The sequence below is a fragment of the Xenopus laevis genome, chromosome 1L (genome assembly GCF_017654675.1).
Source record: "Xenopus laevis strain J_2021 chromosome 1L, Xenopus_laevis_v10.1, whole genome shotgun sequence".
Lineage (NCBI taxonomy): Eukaryota > Metazoa > Chordata > Amphibia > Anura > Pipidae > Xenopus > Xenopus laevis.
The window spans coordinates 198135382-198153912 of record NC_054371.1 but is presented as its reverse complement, the minus strand read 5'-3'; the positions used below and the strand labels follow the sequence as shown (position 1 = coordinate 198153912).

Genomic DNA, 18531 nt, shown 5'->3' with positions numbered 1-18531 from the left:
AATGCCTTGTTTTTGTACAGGAGTGCAGCTTGGCACGTGATTGACTTAATTATCGTTTCACGTCACACTGCCGCTAGCATTCCTGTGTGGCACCAGGGAACACACAATGTCATTCAAGTGCAAAGTGCAATTTTGGACACAAAAGTGGGGTCCCCAACCTTTCTTACATTCAGATGTAAAAAAAGCAAGCATTTAATATGTTCCAGGGTGGTACAAAACGTGCTATGATTAGCCATTTGGTAGGCCCTATGTGGACTGGCAGCCTACAGAAGGCTCTCTTTGGTCACATGCAACCAAAACTTGCATCCAAGCCTGGAATTGGAAAAATAAGCACCTGCTTTGAGGCCACTGGGAGCAACATCCAAGGCCTTGGTGAACAACATCCAAGGTCTTGGTGAGCAACATGTTGCTCATGAGCCACTAGTTGAGGATCACTGCAGTAAAGGAATAATAATAGTTGAAACAGACCCTGGACTGCTGAAGAGCCCAGAAATGTTGAGGTCCCAGTAAAGTCCCGAACTGCCATACAGTTTCAACATATGTTTGCAAAACAGGTCATCTTACATGTGATTTGGGGGCTGAAGAAAATATTCTAGTTCTAGTTACACCACTGAACAGCCCTGCCTACATTTTGAATATGATTCATAATAAGGTTCCATCACTAAGGGCCTAACGTGTACATTGACACTGCTGTTTGTGCTGTGAGTGCAAGTAATGCAATAACCCCCATATTCTAGTACAGAAAATGGAGTGATTTTAGCTCAGTGTCTCCTCCTGATCCCACCTAATATTTATTTACCCTCAAACAGGACTGGAAATAAAACAGAATTATTTAAAGATCTGACCGATTTCCCCAAAATATCTGCAAGAAAGTTGGAGATTCAAGAGATGCTGTTAACGTTAGAAGCACATCTGGGAGACATCCGTAAAATATTAAAGAATCCCGCCGCATCCTATACTTCTGTGTATGGCCAAGAGGTACTAAACATGCCTTAATTAGGTGCCAGTTCTTTTGACCGTAGAATTATAAAGGCTTCAGTGCTTACATCAATAGAATAATGAAGTCTCATTAGGAATATTGCATTAGATTTCTAAAGTCAGAGAAGTATCACGATACATTAGTTAGTGTTGCGTAAATGCACATTAATATTGCTTCTCTCTCTAACCATCACTGTGATAAGCTACATTAACGGCTCACCAAAATATATCTAGAGTTTCTCTAATGCTAAGATAGAAATCTCATTATTTAGAGGGAACCTTATATGGACCCAGGAGTTTCTGTCTTTGCTCTTCTTTGTTCCCTGACTAGTCAACTGACTGAATTATTGTATTGGTAATCAGCTCTAATAAAACAAGACTCCATTTTCTATAATGCCCCCCATGTTCTGTGATAACCAGAGTCAAGAAGAAAAGGAATTACAGGGTAGGGCATTATGGGAGTGGCTAGAGGAGAGATGTTTCTCTTACATTGCTTCTGTGTCTGCACACAGAGTCCGAACCCGAGGACCATGGGCAGCCAGAATTTTTACCCCTGCTTCCAATTTATGATACCATCTGCCATGACCCAGTAAAAGTTTTTAGTGTGGGTTGTGGAAGAAGCAAAAGACAGATATTGCTTTCAATTGCAATTTCATTTTCAAACAACTTAAAAATCATATTTTGATATATTTATATACATAGTTTTGCATAATCCTTCATCAAGCAATGGACATCCCTTAAAAGGGTTGTATACCTTTCAGTTAAAGGAAAAGTAACACTTAAAATTATTATTTTAAAAAATCCATTCTATGCCCCTTTTACAATACCCCTACCCGCACAGGTTTTTTTTTTATTTTAAATGCTTTTTACAAAAATACCATAAAAAAGGTCCTCATCCTGCTGTACCAAAATGGCGATAAGGTTACATGAGTATTGTTTTTGCCAGGGTTGTGGAGTCGGAGTCAGGAGCAATTTTGGGTATCGCCTGAGTCGCCATAAATGTTCCGACTCCTAATAACTTTAAATACAAGAACTGAAAATAATCAAATCAGATTTAAGTGCTTCTTATATGAAGAGGGATATGGCAGAAGCAATTCTGTTTCTAAGAACAAATTTGGATTGTATTTAACAGTTATTCTACAGCTAAATGCCATGTTCAATTAATATATAAGTTGTTTTAGGTTTTCCAATTGTTTTTGTATAGTTTACTGTATATAAACAAGCTGCTGTGTAGCCATGGGGGGCAACCAGTCAAGTTCTTGGGAAAAAAGGAGAAAAGGAATAGGTTTTGGTGTTACTGTTCCTGTAAAAACAGTGGAGTCTTTGGAGTCAGAGGTACCATAAACTAAGGAGTCAGAGTCAAAGGATTTATGTACCGACTCCACACTCTGGAACTTATTGCTTCTTTTTATTACTCTATTTGGGCCCTCTCCTATTTACATTCCAGTTTCTTATTCAAATTAATGCATGGTTGCTAGTACAGTTTGGATCATAGCAACCAGATTGCTGAAAATGCAAACTGGAAAGCTGCTGAATAAAAGGCTAAATAACTCAAAAACCACAAACAATAAAAATGAAAAACAATTGCAAATTGTCTCAGAATCTCACTCTTTGCTCTTCATCATAACAAAAGTTAAGATGAACAACTTCTTTAAATAATCACATTTACAAAACTGTAAAATGCCAGTGCAGTCTCATCTTCTTTTTCCTTTTCATCATCCATGAGCTGAAAGGGAAATATTCGTCTGAACTGTTTATATAGTTTATTTTCCTGCGCTGAACAGACATTCCCAAGGGCTATAAATATTCTCTTTGTCTGCGGACACAGTTGCTGCTCTGAAAAAAGAAATGTCACTTGAATACATTTTGATTTGGGATCAGTTATCTTTCTTCACTGGAGTGGCTACACTATTAGAATAAGTAATGTAGCTCCTTCACTGAAGCCTGACCAAGTCTTCTGAAGTAGCTGTTTATATGCCAAGGATACCTACAGAGATGCAGCTCTGGGTCCATCTGTTTGCACTGGCTTCCTTTTACACTTTATTCATCATAACGGTTTATTTATTTCTCCTGGAGAAGTTTAAAAAAGCAGATTTCAATAAACGTACTAAGCGAGATTTATTTTTCTGAATTCTTCAGTTTTTGTGGTGTTCCTGAATATCTTGCAAAGGATGTTAATGAAGTAAATTCTACTAAGCTGATAATAAGGAAGGAAGGTTTCAGGAAAGGTTGGCTAATGTGGGGTTGTTTATGCTGGAGAAAAGAGGAACTTAATGGGAGAGATCATTGTGTATATACAGTGTATATATTATGTATATATATGTACACACACACAAAGACCTTAAATAAAGAATACAAGGGCATCCATTCATATTACAGGAATAGAGGTTCTATCATAAGATGCAGAAAGGGTTTTTTTTTTTTACAGTAAGGGCTGCAAAGTTGTGGAAATCTCTTCCTGAGGCTGGGTATTTGGATCCCACCTTGGAGACAGTAAGAATCCCCCCTCTTAGGCAAATTGGAGATGCTTAACATGGGGTTTTTCTTTTTGCCTTCCTCTGGATCAACTAGTAGTTAAGCAGCTTACATTTTGGCAAAAAGGCTGAACTTAATGGACATGTGTCAGTAGCCTAGCTTTCTGCAAGCTTAAGCACGCTATAAACACATAGATATGATTGTTTAAGTGACAAGTGGATGTTATATTGAATATCTATGGTAAAACTCTGTGTAACTCATGGGGGTGCAATCGGGCCTGCATTCCCTTGGGGCCTGCCGGAGCTATGATAAGTCTTATTGCAGGAGATTTTTTTCGGGGATGCACTGGCAGCACTTTCACATGTGTTTCATAGAGCCCACAAAAACCAAAATCTTGAAGTTGTCATTAGACTAGATTATTCAGAAACATTTGCAGGATGATTAGTAGAGTGTCTGTGCAGAGGTGCACACTTGTGCAGTGCTGAACCCAATGATCACATCCATGCATCTCTGTGGCTCATTAGCTGCTTTACCGGATCAATGCTGTTGCTGTCAGCTTATTGATTGCTTGTGTGTATTAGTTTTTCAAGTAATGTCTAGTGCTTCAGGACATGGCCGCACTAAGCTCCAGCTCATGCACTGGTCACTGATTGATCAGCCTTTTCATTCCCACAGACAGAGCATTAAATTGCTTGTATAAAGCAGTAGATTTCGTTCAGCCAGTATGCCTCTCCAAACAAACAAGCCCTAATTATAAGGTAGTTGTTTTTCTTGAACATATAGTTACCTTGGATCAAAAGCGTAGTAAAGATTACTATAGCACGCTGGGGATCCTCTGGTGGTCGAACAGAGGTACAGCCATGTCTCTTAAAAAATATTCCCAAAGCATGCATATAGGTGCCATAGGGGGAATGTTTGATTTTTTATAATATGGAATAAACTTGTACCTTTTTACCTACATGCATGCTTTGGGAATATTTTTTAAGAGACATAGTTGTTTTTCTTGTCCTTAAGCCATATTTATTATCCTGCTTTCTTAAATTCATCACTCTGCTTTGCTTCTGAAGCTTAATTTTATATACTCAGAATGTTACTATATGTACCCAGTCAGTGTTGAGTCTTTTGACCAAGTTTCAGATAATTCTCTTTCCTTTCCATGCTGATATGTAATCCAGCTTATTCAGATATAAATCAAGCCAGGCAGAATCCTAGCATGACAGTTAACTCTGTGTGCCGTTTTAAGCAACAACATGAACATCCGCATTATTTAGTCATTGGCCAAAGGGCTGAACACTTGTATAAACCCAACTAAAGGGCACCTTTCTGAGAAAATGTGCTTCCCTGCCAGATAATGAATTGTGCCCACCTGTGTATGCAGCACTCACTGCACCTACCAGCTCTTCATACAAAAAGCTCAGTACATGGATGGGAAGCAAGTTTGGTGGGCATGAAGAATGAGATGCAGGATATGAAGGTCTTGCCATTGCCAAAAATCAGGCAGATGTCAATTGGGCATGTTTAAAAACCCTGTCGGATCTAGAACCACATTCGTTCGTTGATGAGATCCTTGCACTGACCCCCTGCATTCCTGGAGTTGCAATCTGATCGTTGGCCCCTACGGCCCATGATCAGATTGGACTGACATTGCCCACTGGGGCAAGATCCCCTCGTTTGGCAACCTCTCCAAACGAATGGATCTGCTCATGTATGGCCACCTTTAGAGACACTGATTCCTATTATCCTAGTAGTTTTGTAGTTCCTTAGTAATTCCTTTATTAGTTTTGTCGCCCCTATAGAAGCCCATTTGACATGGGGGACAACATGTGTAATCACTGCAATGTTTTCAAATCTGTTTTCTGTTTCAGTTTTTAATAGAAATTAAAAATTCTTTGTCATCCACTGTACCGACTGACTGGATTACCGTAAGCAGGTGAGTTGTTTTATTCAAGTATACTTATAAATTTACAGTATGCAGAGTTCATGGAAGATCATTGCAAAGTGTGCTTCTAATTGTACAGTTTGTACTATATTGTAGATTACCATTAAATTCATTTTAGTATGTTATAGATGGTCCTATCCTAAGCAACTTTTCATTGGTCTTCATTATTTTTATTTTGTGTGGTTTTGGAATCATTAGCGTTGCTTTCCTCTCTTCAACTGAAAATGTCTGGATCACCAGCAAACACATATGGGGTGAGGGGTTTTTATTTGTGTTCTTATTTGATATTGTTTTTCTTTTCAGGCTCTCTCCTATTTATCTTCCATTCTAACTTCAAAATGCAGCCTGGTTGCTAGGATAGTTATGACTTAACCACCAGATACTGCAGATATTGCAGGGCTGAGAATTGTGGAAGAAAAATATGTTTAAACATAAAATACTGAATGGATAGTAATTGCAGAGTGTCATAGATTTCCGTTGTGCACATCACATCAACATACAGTAACTGTAAGGTGAATGACGCATTTCAGCATCACTTATCTGATCTGTAAGCTTTCTATAGGAACAATTCATCTGGTTTTGGGGCAAAATCAATAAGGTCAATCCTAGGTTAGTGCCCCAGTCAAGCAGGAACTGCAGCTCAATTAATGGCATGTCACGTAAGGTAACACAGCACCCTCTTCTATTGTTTTCTTATCAACAGAACATCCAGCTAATTTGTAAGATTCGTCATTTACACTTTTCACTTCTGACCTTATCTGTAATCAGACCCATTTATAACACTTAGGCGTACAGAATTGGCCAATATATCTTGGGTTTCCTATGTTTAATGACAGATGTGGTGCAATTTTGCCAGAGCATTCTGCAAAATCCCCTTTCAGCAGTGCAAAACAGATGGCTGCTGTTGGATTAAGTGATACAGTTTTATTATCACCTTAACAGCATTTTTGAAAGCTGCCTCCACACACTTGCCAGGGTTACGTTTTACTGCACAAATAGCTTAGAGTTCCCAATGTATAGATAATGGCTTTTCAGAAGCTTTTCTTGGACAGAGTTCTGTGTTTTGCTTCCACACTTCTTCCTGTTACAGTTAGAGCTGCAGTATTTCTGGTCAGGTGATCTCTGAGGCAGCACACAGACCATCACAAAATGGGGGTTCAAGGCAAGAGATGTAAAAGGGCAGTTTTTACTTAAATATATATTCCACTTTGGTAAGATTCTTTAATATGCCACTTGATATAAACTATCTGTTGCTTAAGTATTCATTTTGGGGGTATAGTTTTACTTTAAAGATCTTTCCTTGCAAAAAATGTTTTTACTTCAATAGAGTGACACTTAATAAACTCTTAAGTAGCACAGGGGAGTGTTTCCTCCACCACTGCCGTCCTGTGGAGAATACCGGCAGTTAGATATAGGTATGGGATCCATTATCTGGAAACCCGTTATCCAGAAATCTCAGAATTATGGAAAGGCCATCTCCCATAGACTCCATTTTATCCAAATAATCCAAATGTTTAAAAATGATTTCCTTGTACTTCATTTTAACTGAAATATAATTAATTCTTATTAATGGCAAAACCAGCCTGTTGGGTTTATTTAATGTTTATTTTTTTTAGTAGACTTAAATATGGAGATACAAATTACAGAAAGATCCCTTATCTGGAAAATTCCAGGTTGTGAGCATTCTGGAAAACAAGTCCCTGGACCTGTAATTAATTCGTTGGGAGATGGCCTTCTTGTAGTTTATAACTTTGTGAATAATGGGTTTCTGGATAAGGGATCCTATATTTGTGCTAAAGCTTTACTGATAAACACAAACCCAAACACCTAAAATAAACTGCTGGTAGTTGCTATTGGCAACTGCATTTATGCGACTTACCAATGTAAGCATAGTTTTTATTATTTTTTTACTAAATAATGACCATGTTCATAATTTTATATAATGAGAACACTTGGCCGAATGCAATAAACATGCCATATTAGACATGCCAATAGCAACCAATCAGGTATTTGCTTTCTCTTTCCAGTTTGTTGAAATCTAATGGCTGATTGGCTGCTGTGGACAATTATCCTGTGCAACATTGCACCTATTGCTGTAAATCAGTTTTATAGGCAAGTGAGCTGTGGGTTATCCAGTCGCAGAAGCCTTCAGATCCCTGATACCTGTACAGTATATTCTTTTGTAATATCTGCAGAACTACAGAATATTTAAGCCGTCAAGCTGGGGGTAATATATAGACTCATGCTGTGTGTGTGTGTATTTCAGTTCATAATGTGCAAAATGTTACAACCTGCATAGTAGAACATCCAGCAGCGATGTTTCTGGCATGCAATGTGCCCTTTCTCAAGCTTAACAAAATGTCAAATGCCACAGGTATGTTCCAAATGTTTATAAAGCCTCAAGCAGGAAGTGACATCAAGGTATCTTAGCAACAGATATAAACAGTATTTGCAAATACTTAGTGCAAACATAGAGAACTCTAAAATGAATCATACTATTTACAAAAATAAGTGTAGGTCATAGTCTCTGTTTAGCCCATTTGGTGCTAATTTTTTATTTTCCATTTTGCTTGTTGTAAAATATATTCCAGATATCCTCTATCTCCTGAATTTTTTTACACATAAAATCTTGCTGTATCTCCTTCTCCTGTGTATTGCTCACTATTCTGTCAACCCTATATACTGTATATGTAGTTTGAAGCATATGGGTAGGTCATATGTATGTAATGGGGTTATAAAATGTCAATATTTGTAATAAAACACTCCTAATAAGATTTTTTTTTGTGCATTTCACCATAGTAACCCAGTGATCTACTTATATAAAAAAAGAGAGGATATCTGAATGAACAAAGCTTCAGCTTGGCCATAATGGAACTCTTTTTTTTCTCTTTCCCACTTGGTTTATTTCAAGGCTCAATGAGAATGAAAACAGCCTTCGTCTAATTGTCTCCAGCGATTACATAACTGATTGCTTGGTAACCTTGATTTCTTATTTTCTCTCCACTTCCTCTTACAGTACAAAAGCCGTCAGTCGCTTCCACTCTCCCTTTATTGTAGAAAATTACAGACATTTGAACCAGCTCCGGGAGAAGTTAGTCCTTGACTGCAACATTGAATGGTTACATTTTCTTGAGTGAGTTCCTCAGTCACAGAACATTTCATTAAAATCTGACAATATGTGCTGAGGTTTTCTCTTGTGTCTTCACATATGTTGTTATATGTGAAGATGTTGTTATAGGTATATCACCGTTCTAAATGCCTTTGCACCAATAAATGACACGCACTGCATGCCTGAGATCTCTTTACTCATTCAGTTGGCCTTGTGTAAACACAGTCCATAAACACTGCTAAAAATTAAATATATATTTTTTTTTTACACAGACATACATGTTTTTTGATTGAAAGGAAACCATGCAAGTCTACCTCTGACCTTTCCCCATTACCCTTACACTGGTGGAATCATACACCCTTTTAGTGCCATGCCAAAAGTTTAACGTGCCCAAGGCAGGCCCCTCCCCTCCCATCAGGCCCGGGCTTGCAATCTGTAGGTTCTGGCAAATGCCAGAGGGGCTGCTGTAAGATGTCCTAGGTACTGTTTATTGGGCTGCTGGGTGGCAGTTCGAACCTCTGTGTCATTCTCCCCCTTAGCAAGTCACACAAAATTGCCACCAATGCCCCAGTTACAGAAGGGCCGATGTAGGCAGGTATGTTCCTAGCACCCCCCCTACTGTGGTGCCCTAGGCATGTACCTCTTTTGCTTATCCCCAGTTCCTGCTCTGCATCCCTTCACTTGTTCCCTCTTTATGTAGAGGATTCTGGAACTTGAATTCCTATTTCTTTCCTGAGAACCAGTGCACCACCTACTACATACACATACTTCTCTGTGAGTAGGGTCTACACATCCTAACCGCCCTGACCCCACTACACTTACCTTCTTTCCCATAGAAAGTAATGCAAGAAGTAAACGTAGCCACAACAGCCTTCTGCTTGCTGTTAGCTGGGGGGGGGGCATGATGGATGATACACAGATTCTCATTTCATTTACTTATTTAGAGAACCTTCTTAAATAATAGGGATTCAAAAAATCTGTTTATGTTTTGGACAAATAAGGAATCCTAAACAAAAGATTTGGCTAAATTAATGTAAAGCACTGGCGCTATATAAAGGAATGATGATGATGAATCCCAAGCCAAATTCAAACCCTAATTTGCATATGCAAAATAGCTAAATCACGTGTGAAAAAATTACTGTTTATTGTCCAATGGTCTAAAGTCATGTGATTTAAGCCAGGTGCTCTAAATTCTTCCAAAAAAGACTTGGATCTGGTGAATCCCTATTACAAACCAGTATCATGAGCTTGTTAATGGGATATTCATTCTGTTCACCTGACTATAGAAAACCCATTCTGCATGCTGACATGCAGAGACTTTAACTGACAAGAATGTAGAAGCTACGTTACACAGTTAAAGGCAGAGATGATCAAATAGCGTCTGCTGCTTAATCCTGCATTACTGTATTGTCATTACATACTCATCTTTTTATTCAAGCCCCCTCTCCTATTCATATTCCAGTCTCTTATATTCAAATCACTGCATGGTTTCTAGGGTAATTTTGACCCTACAAACCAGATTGCTGACATTGCAAACTGGAGAGCTGCTGAATAAAAAGCTAAATAACCCAAAAACCACAAATAATAGCAAATGAAAACCAATTGCAAATTGTCTCAGAATATCATTCTCTACATCATACTAAAAGTTAATTTAAATGCGAACAACCCCTTTTAGGTATTTTATCTTGGTGCCTGATGACATGTTGAGGTAATTTTCAGAAAGATCATCAAAAAAACTCCTACTTTAGGAATGGTTTGTGTCCTGGTAGTTTGGAGTAGACATATTTACCCATTTTGCATTCTGGAGAACGTGTCTTTTCAAAAAAATAATGGCTTTCTGGGGTGAATGCAGTGTTACATGAATCTAAATTAATGACTGATTAAATTTGTATTGTGAGTGTGTGTGTATATATATATATATATATATATATATATATATATATATAATCCGAAATTGTTCAGCACATCAAAAAAGTATCAAATTGTATCAAGCAATATTACCTTGGTGCTATCCACTACAGCTGTATTTATAAAAACCAAAAGGATGAGGATGTAAACAAGGATTTTTAGAAAAATTGCAAAGTCATATACTTTATTAAATACTTGTTTAAAAGCAGGTCTATTTTAACATGTATTTAATAAAGTGTATGACTTTTTCATTTTTCTAAAAATCCTTGTCTACATCCTCATCCTTTTGGTTTTTCTGTGTATGTATATATATATCTATATATCTATATATCTATATATCTATATATCTATATATATATATATATATATATATATATATATATATATATATATTCAGTATATTGTGCATTTGTCCCTAAGCTTAGAAACTGACAGCAGCACAAAGCATGTGCAGTATATTCATCAGAAAAGAAGATGGGGAGCTACTGGGGCATATTTAGAGGCACATATCTGCATTTCTAAAGGACTGTGTTTGCCTTGGGCTAGTACAGTATCTTAAAACATAATGGTAACATTATTCATTGTTATGGCCATCGCAAGTAATATTTGCCAGCTTCAACTTGTTCCTATAAATGTAAATATGCATAGAAGAAACAGTGCTCTCATAGTTTATTGTATATTCAGAAGAAAAGGGATTTTCTTATAAGACTGTTAAATATGTGATTATATGTTGTATCTTTTACTTTTACAATACATATTTCTAATTTATTTACAGTAAATTTGGAGAAAATTACCATTCTGTGTGCAAAGCCATTAATCACTTAGCAACTGCCGACTGCATTTTTTCCTTGGCGGAAGTAGCCAAACAAGACGGATACTGCAGGTAATTAACAGAGATACTGTCTATATTGTACAGAATACAGTACAGATGTATGAACATGTGTATAACTTTATTTATAAAGCAATCCATGAATATGCAGCTCTGTTCAATTGTACAGAATATAAAAGTACACATATTGAGGACAAGCATAAATAAACAGAGATGAAGTTCCATGTGCTAATGGACACAGTAGGGAGGAGGTACAGGTATGGGACCTTTTATTCAGAAAGCTTGGAACCTGGGGTCTTCTGGATAAGGGATCTTTCTGTAATTTGGATTTACATACTTTGAAAAAAAATCATTGAAACATTAATTAAACCCAATGGGATTGTTCTGCTTCCAATAAGGATGCATTATATCTTAGTTGGGATTGAATACAAGGCACTGTTTTATTATTACAGTGAAAAATAAAATAATTTAAAAAAATATTTCTGTGATTCTGAGCTTTCTGGATAACGGGTTTCCGAATAATGGCCTAAATGTCATGTTGCCAGTTATAGGGAAATGTGCAGCTGATATAGTTATTCTGTAATTCATAACACAGACTGCCATAAACTTTACACTGTCCCACAGCATACAAATAAATCAGCAACTAGACTGTCTCTTTAAAAGAGAGGTTCACATTCAGCCATGTGTTTTAGGTAATGTATAATGATTCTGTTATTCTGGCAATAAATAGCTGTTCATGGAGATGGGTTGAGCGTGCCATGCAGAGTAGTGTTATCTGACTATTGGGTCTTGGCATGTGGCAGGAGTGTAGTATGGAATAGCTGCAGGGGTCTGACAGTGATCCCAGTTGTAGATCTTGTAAACTCTGCTATACTAGCCTTTTGCTTTGTAGTTGCCTTATTGTTTCAGATGGTGCCCCATGGCTCCTCATTAGGATAGATGTCTAAGTGATAGATGGGCACTAAGGAAACCAGACCTATTTCAGCTGCCTCTCCACAGCAACTACTATCTCACTCATTTACTTTAGCTATATCAAGCTCCTGTCTCTCTGTTCCTCTGTAATGTATACACATATAATACACAAAAGCCATGAATATCCTGTAAATTATATCCTTATAAACGGTGAGTAGTGATGTTATCAGTTATAAACGGTGAGTAGTGATTTCATTTCTGTCACATGACTCATTAAAATTTGTGTATTATAATAAATAAAGTAACCCCAGTTGTAAAATATGAGGATATTAGAAGTTACCTCGGAGTTCCATGACCTGTATAAAAACACTCGGCATTCAGCCTCGTGTTTTTATATGGTCATGAAACTCCTCGGTAACTAATAATATCCTTATATTTTACAAGAGGGGGTACTTTATTCACTATATAATAAACAAAAGCCATAAATATCTTGTAAATTATATCCTTATAAACGGTGACTAGTGATGGCATCAGTTATAAATGGTGAGTGATGTCATTTTTGTTACATGACTCACTAAAACTTTATTGTGTATTATAATAAATAGTACCCCTTGTTGTAAAATATAAGGATATTAGAAGTTACCTCGGAGTTCCTTCAGCCTTGTACTTTTATATGGTCAAGGAACTCTTCTGTGAATTATAATATCCTTATATTTTACAATAGGGGGTACTTTATTTATTAAATAATAGTCCAACAGGAACCTAAGCCAAGACACAGTTTACTTCCATAGTTTGTTTTAAACCCTCCAATTTTTTGCTTGTGAAAACTATAATTTGATATTTTATATTGGAGGTCCACAACCTTTTTTTTTTCCCTGTGAGCCACATCTAAATTTAAGAAGAGTAGGGGAGCATCACAAGCATGAAAATAGTTCCAGGGGTGCCAATTAAAGGAGAAGTCAACCCCGTGGGCGCTAAAATCCCTCCCCTGTGTTGCCCCTCCTCCCCTCTGGCCTACCTCCCCCCCCCGGGCAAATGCCCCTAAGTTGCTACTTACCCCTCATCTTCTTCCTGGATTGCCCGGCGTTTGGCAGCGCATGCGCAGTAGGAGCATTTGCCAGTTCAGCTCTACTGCGCCAAATGCGGGGCAATCCAGGAAGAAGACCGCACAGGAGAAGATGGCGCCTCTGAACTCCGTGGACAGGACCTGCGCTGAGGGGTAAGTAGCAACTTAGGTGCATTTGCCTGGAGGGGAGGTAGGCCAGGAGGGAGGGGGGGCAACACAGGGGAGGGGGGAGGGATTTTAGCGCCAAAGGGGTTTAGTTCTCCTTTAAGCAGTGGCGGGCCAAGCCCACTGGGAACCCTAGGCAACCTGGCTAGCCAACTCCCTCTCCACTGGAGGAGGAGACATGCAGAGAAGAGGCAACCAGGGGGCTATTTTCTAGCCTCTATGTGGACTGGAAGCCTAGAGGAGGCTCTGTTTGGCAGCACATCTTGATTTTATGCAATCAAAACTTGCCGCCAAGCCAGGAATTCAAAAATAAGCACCTGCTTTGAGGCCACTGGAAGCAACATACAAGGGGTTGGGGAGCAACATGTTGCTCACAAGCCTCTGGTTGGGGACCACTGGTTTTTATGTTCATATACCCACGATTATTATGAATTTACACATACAGTACTTGCTTCTTGGCTGTTAAAGCTACGTAAGGTAAGGCGGTAGCATTAGACAGGAGCTCAATGTGTGATCTGAACGTAGACTGTAACTGTATCTTTATGAGCAATAATATACCTGATTATCTTTTTAATCCTAGGCCAGCTGTTCACGACAGTGGGAATGAAATAGTTATTAAAAATGGCCGCCATCCTGTGATTGACTTGCTACTGGAAGAGCAAAGTCAGTTTGTTCCAAACAGCACCAGTCTTATGGTAAGTGATCCTCCTCATTTTAACATGATGTATTTGTATCTTCTGTGCCCCTGCTATTATTGCAATTAGATGCACCAAATCCATTGTTTTTGGATTCTGCTAAATATTGAATGCTCCAAAAAAGATTAATCCGAATCCAAAATCTTTTTTTACTTAAGAACGTCAAATAATTGTTACCAGTTTTGAACAAAACTGTATTGAGCAAAAGTTCAGAATTTAAAAGCTGCATGACTTTAAGGATTTGATTCAGTTTGGTTAAATGGTTGGGATTTAACCAAATCCGAATCCTGCAAAAAGTGCTAGAATCTGTCCAGTTCCCAAACCAAATCCTGGTTTCGGTTCATCCCTTTTGTTCCAGAAATGGAGGCAGTAGTGTTTTTGGAGGTATAAGCGTTTATGAAAAAAGTCGTTTTGCCACATTTTTATCATGAAACAATAAGAACAATCACTTTATGTACAGTCTCTTAACTGGTGCAGTTTCACTCCTATTGCTAAAAAAAAAATGTAAACATCAACAATATGGATTCATGCAGCTTAGTTACCATCAAGTACAAGGTATAGGGATGCACCAAATCCACTATTTTGGATTCGGCCGAACCCCTTAATCCTTTGCAAAAGATTTAGCCGAATACTGAACCGAATCCTAATTTGCATATGCAAATTAGGGGTGGGAATGGGAAAACATTTTTTACTTCCGTGTTTTGTGACAAAAAGTCACAGGATTTCCCTCCTTGCCCTAATTTGCATATGAAAATTCTGGTTCGGCCGGGCAGAAGGATTCGGCCGAATCCTGCTGAAAAAGGCAGAATTCTGAACCAAAACGTGGATTCGGTGCATCCCTAACAAGGTACTGTTTTATTATTACAGAGAAAAAGGATATAATTTTGAAAAATTATTTGCTTAAAATGAATTCTATGAGAGATGGCCTTCCTGTAATTTTGGATAATGGGTTTGGATGAGGGATCTAATACCTGTGTTACTATTCAAATTGTGAATAGCTCTAATTTTTTTTATTTTCAACCGTGGAAGGTATCAGCAATTCCATCAATACAGTATGTTTTCCCGTTACAAATGGTATCCTTAAATAGACTGCCTCCTGTCTCTCCGCTAAGGCTTGCCAGTGACAGCATTCACTCTTTGTGCAGGATGCTAAATATACTGTCATTCCTTTTTATAGCTAGAAAATGCTACATGGCAGTAAACCTTCAATTCATCCATGGGTCCAAAATCATCACCCTTTGTATGTTAACTTTATAACTGATAGTCATTATCAGTGTTAAGAAACCCAGATACAATCCTGTTGATGGATTAAGTAGTGTATTTAGCTGTTCCCTGTAAAGGAGAAAACGTAACTGCCAATTATGTGTGTTCTGCTTTAATATCCGTATGAGTATAGATGAAATCTGTTGCTATTGGGAACAGAGTCCTCCATTTGAATGTCTGTTACAGTCACCTCACTGTTTTCTAAATATATAGTATGTTAGACGGTTTAGTCATTTATATTATAATGAGTAAAGAGGGAATATTTATTTTCTAGCTACAGTGTTAACCCACGAATAATGGTCCGGCACGGTGTTGGGGTATTATCCTCTTAGTTCCTTCCAGATCAAAAACTATCTGAGACCTTACAACATTCAGATGCAGAAAGCTTTTCTTACAGAGAACACATTCATTGCACAGATTTTTCTATGGCAAAGTGGTTCCCAAAAAAGGGCTTCCATGTCCATTCTTAAAGGGGCAATGCTTGTTCAAAATAAGAACAATGAATAAGACTTGTACTGAACATACTTTTTTTTTCCCTACAGTTTAAATAACAAAAAAAATATATTGTTTTTGTTTGAGCTAAACAAGGCAAACCAGGAAACTGAATCTCCTCCATGTTTAAATAAATAGTTGACCAGTGCACAGATAATCCCCCTGCAGCATGCAAACCAAAACTGTAACGGTAATCTGGTTGTTGACTGGCATTCTATGTATCTACCTCACATGGACCAAACATGGAGGAGCTTCATTCTTGTTGAACAAGGGGTAAATTGCCCCTCAAAAAAGGTGGCCATGGACGTTACAATTACAATTTCAATACAGACATGTTAGAACTGAATCGTCAGATATACAGGTAGAAAAAATAGAATTCTACCTGTATCTGATGATTCAGCAGTAACAATAGCCGGTGTTCGGCCGCCTTTTGTAGCTTATACTCAGGGGTGTTTCGCCAATGAGGCAGTGCCCCACTAGGTACCAGGGGCAGCAAAAATGCTGCTCCTGGTACTTTAAGAGCGAATTTCCAGGGGAGGGGGGCAGCAGCAACTGTTGCTGCCTCAGGCAGCGGAGGGGCCAGGATCGCCCCTGCTTATACTGAAAATAAGAACACATTTCAGCAGCATTTTAGCCAAAAAGTCTAGCCATATTCCGTATGATAATTGGATAGGAATTGTCCAAAATTGTTGAAATGGAAATGCATTGGAAATTAAATATTTTCAACTCAGAAGTTTTTTTCTTTTCTATAGTAAAAAAATTAGAAATAGAAAGTTATACCAGAAGATACAGCAGGTGCTCACACGTCTCAGCTGAAGTAAAAGAAAAGGAATCCTTATTGTAAACACATATCAGGTACAAAAGAATTTGCCTTATGTGTTTTGTGCTATGCTGCACTTAATCATAGGCTACAAAATGACTCCTATAAATATGTACAATAAGGCAGATAAAGGACCTGACAAATATAGGAATACTCTTTAAAATGAATGTTTGTTTGAAGTAAGTTAAAAAACACTGGTTTTATAATGGAAGGGAGTCTACCTGGTAATTCTCAAAGGGCCCATCTCCAATAACTCCAGCATCACTATGTTATAAATATAGGGATTAAAGGGGGGGGGCTAAACTCTAAAATTGAATATGGCTAGAAATGCTTTATTATATATACCAAACTTGTACAAAATAGGGTGTGGAAGCACTCTAAAGGCTAAGTAATAGTATATTTAAGTATAATGGAAGTGCTAGTTTTAATGCACATTCCCTGGGCCCCTGTCTCAAAAGTAAGTTTACAAAACAGGGGTTTTTAGTTACAAAGTTATGATCATAAAGTTGAAAAGCCGCCATACCACGTCAAGGTAAACCCCATATAGCGGTCCCTAACTTGTTTGCCTTTCGGCCATAGTATAAAAAGTCTTACTGCATAGTAGCATTCAGTGTAATCAGTGTCTGTTGAACCTTGGTTTCAGTGAAAAGGATCTATCCTCAACTTTATGATCATAACTTTGTAACTAAAAACCCCTGTTTTGTAAACTTACTTTTGAGACAGGGGCCCAGGGAATGTGCATTAAAACTAGCACTTTCATTATACTTAAATATACTATTACTTAGCCTTTAGAGTGCTTCCACACCCCTATTTTGTACATTATATACCAAACTTCATGCTACAACCCAAAGGTTGAGCATCTCTATAACAGTAATGATCCAGGCCTTCAAAGTTGTCACTGGAGCTCCCCATCTTGGATTTTGTTAGGCGTCAGTGACACTGCACATGCTCAGTTTGTAGATGTTGAAAAGCTAATTTTAGGGGTCACCACAAATGATTGAACAGAAAATGAGGCTTTCCAGGCATAGGAGCTAATTCTACATGGCTGATTGTTAAATTCTGATGCAAATTGCACTGGTTTCTGAGCTCCCATGTAATGTGAATCTGAATTAGTTACTAATCAGCCTTGTATCATGACATTTTATAGTATGTATACAGTATATTGTAAATGAGTCCCTAAGCTCAGCAACACTGAGCATGAGCAGTGAATCAGCAGGAAAGAAGACGGGCAGCTACTGGGGCATCTTTGGAGGCACAGATCTTCAATTATAAAGGGCCGTGGTTAACTTGAGCTGGTAAAGCATAATCAAGCATAATGTGAAATATTTCTGTTCAACTTTTTTGTTGAGCTTAAAAGTCCTCCTTTAAGAAGCGAAGACAGGTGTGAGGGCACTGGTTTAACAGTACATATGGTTGGTGGAGTGGACGGATGTAGTGCCGACACATCTTAATCTGTTTTCAACTTTTGAGGAGTATTATGACATGTAGGGAAAACGATCAATGGGGTTTAAGGGAGACAGAGTGAGATTTTACTTGCTTTGATGAAGCCAGCAATATTTTATTGCAAAATCAACTAAAAGGTAAATCATGATGCATGATTATAAAGTGTAGCCAACAACAGCAGAGTATAGTCCGCAAACTGCTTTGTTCAGTTGACTTGCCATTATTCACCTTAAAAAACAGTTTAATAAATGGAAATGTTTAGATACAACAACATGTATTTGCTTCATTATAAAGCAAAGAATTGTCATTATCCATGGCAGTGTTTTATTGGAGGTGCTAGATGCTGATTTGATAACTTCAGCTTCTTCGGCACTTGGCCTGAAAGGTAGAATCGTCCAGGGGACAAAGCATAGGATTTAATTTGTTCAAGTGTACCT

At 37.9% G+C, this 18531-nt stretch overlaps 1 protein-coding gene across 2 annotated transcripts in view; it reads left to right on the top strand.

Moving 5' to 3' along the window:
- The window catches only part of msh3.L (mutS homolog 3 L homeolog), an 89712-nt gene that overhangs the window by 50272 nt on the left and 20909 nt on the right, over positions 1-18531 (top strand). For both annotated transcript variants that reach the window (XM_018264877.2, XM_018264867.2), the window contains 5 exons: positions 810-978; positions 5319-5383; positions 8409-8525; positions 11185-11292; positions 13962-14076. In XM_018264877.2, coding sequence (XP_018120366.1) covers positions 810-978; positions 5319-5383; positions 8409-8525; positions 11185-11292; positions 13962-14076 — 574 coding nt within the window. The remainder of the gene's footprint in view (positions 1-809; positions 979-5318; positions 5384-8408; positions 8526-11184; positions 11293-13961; positions 14077-18531) is intronic.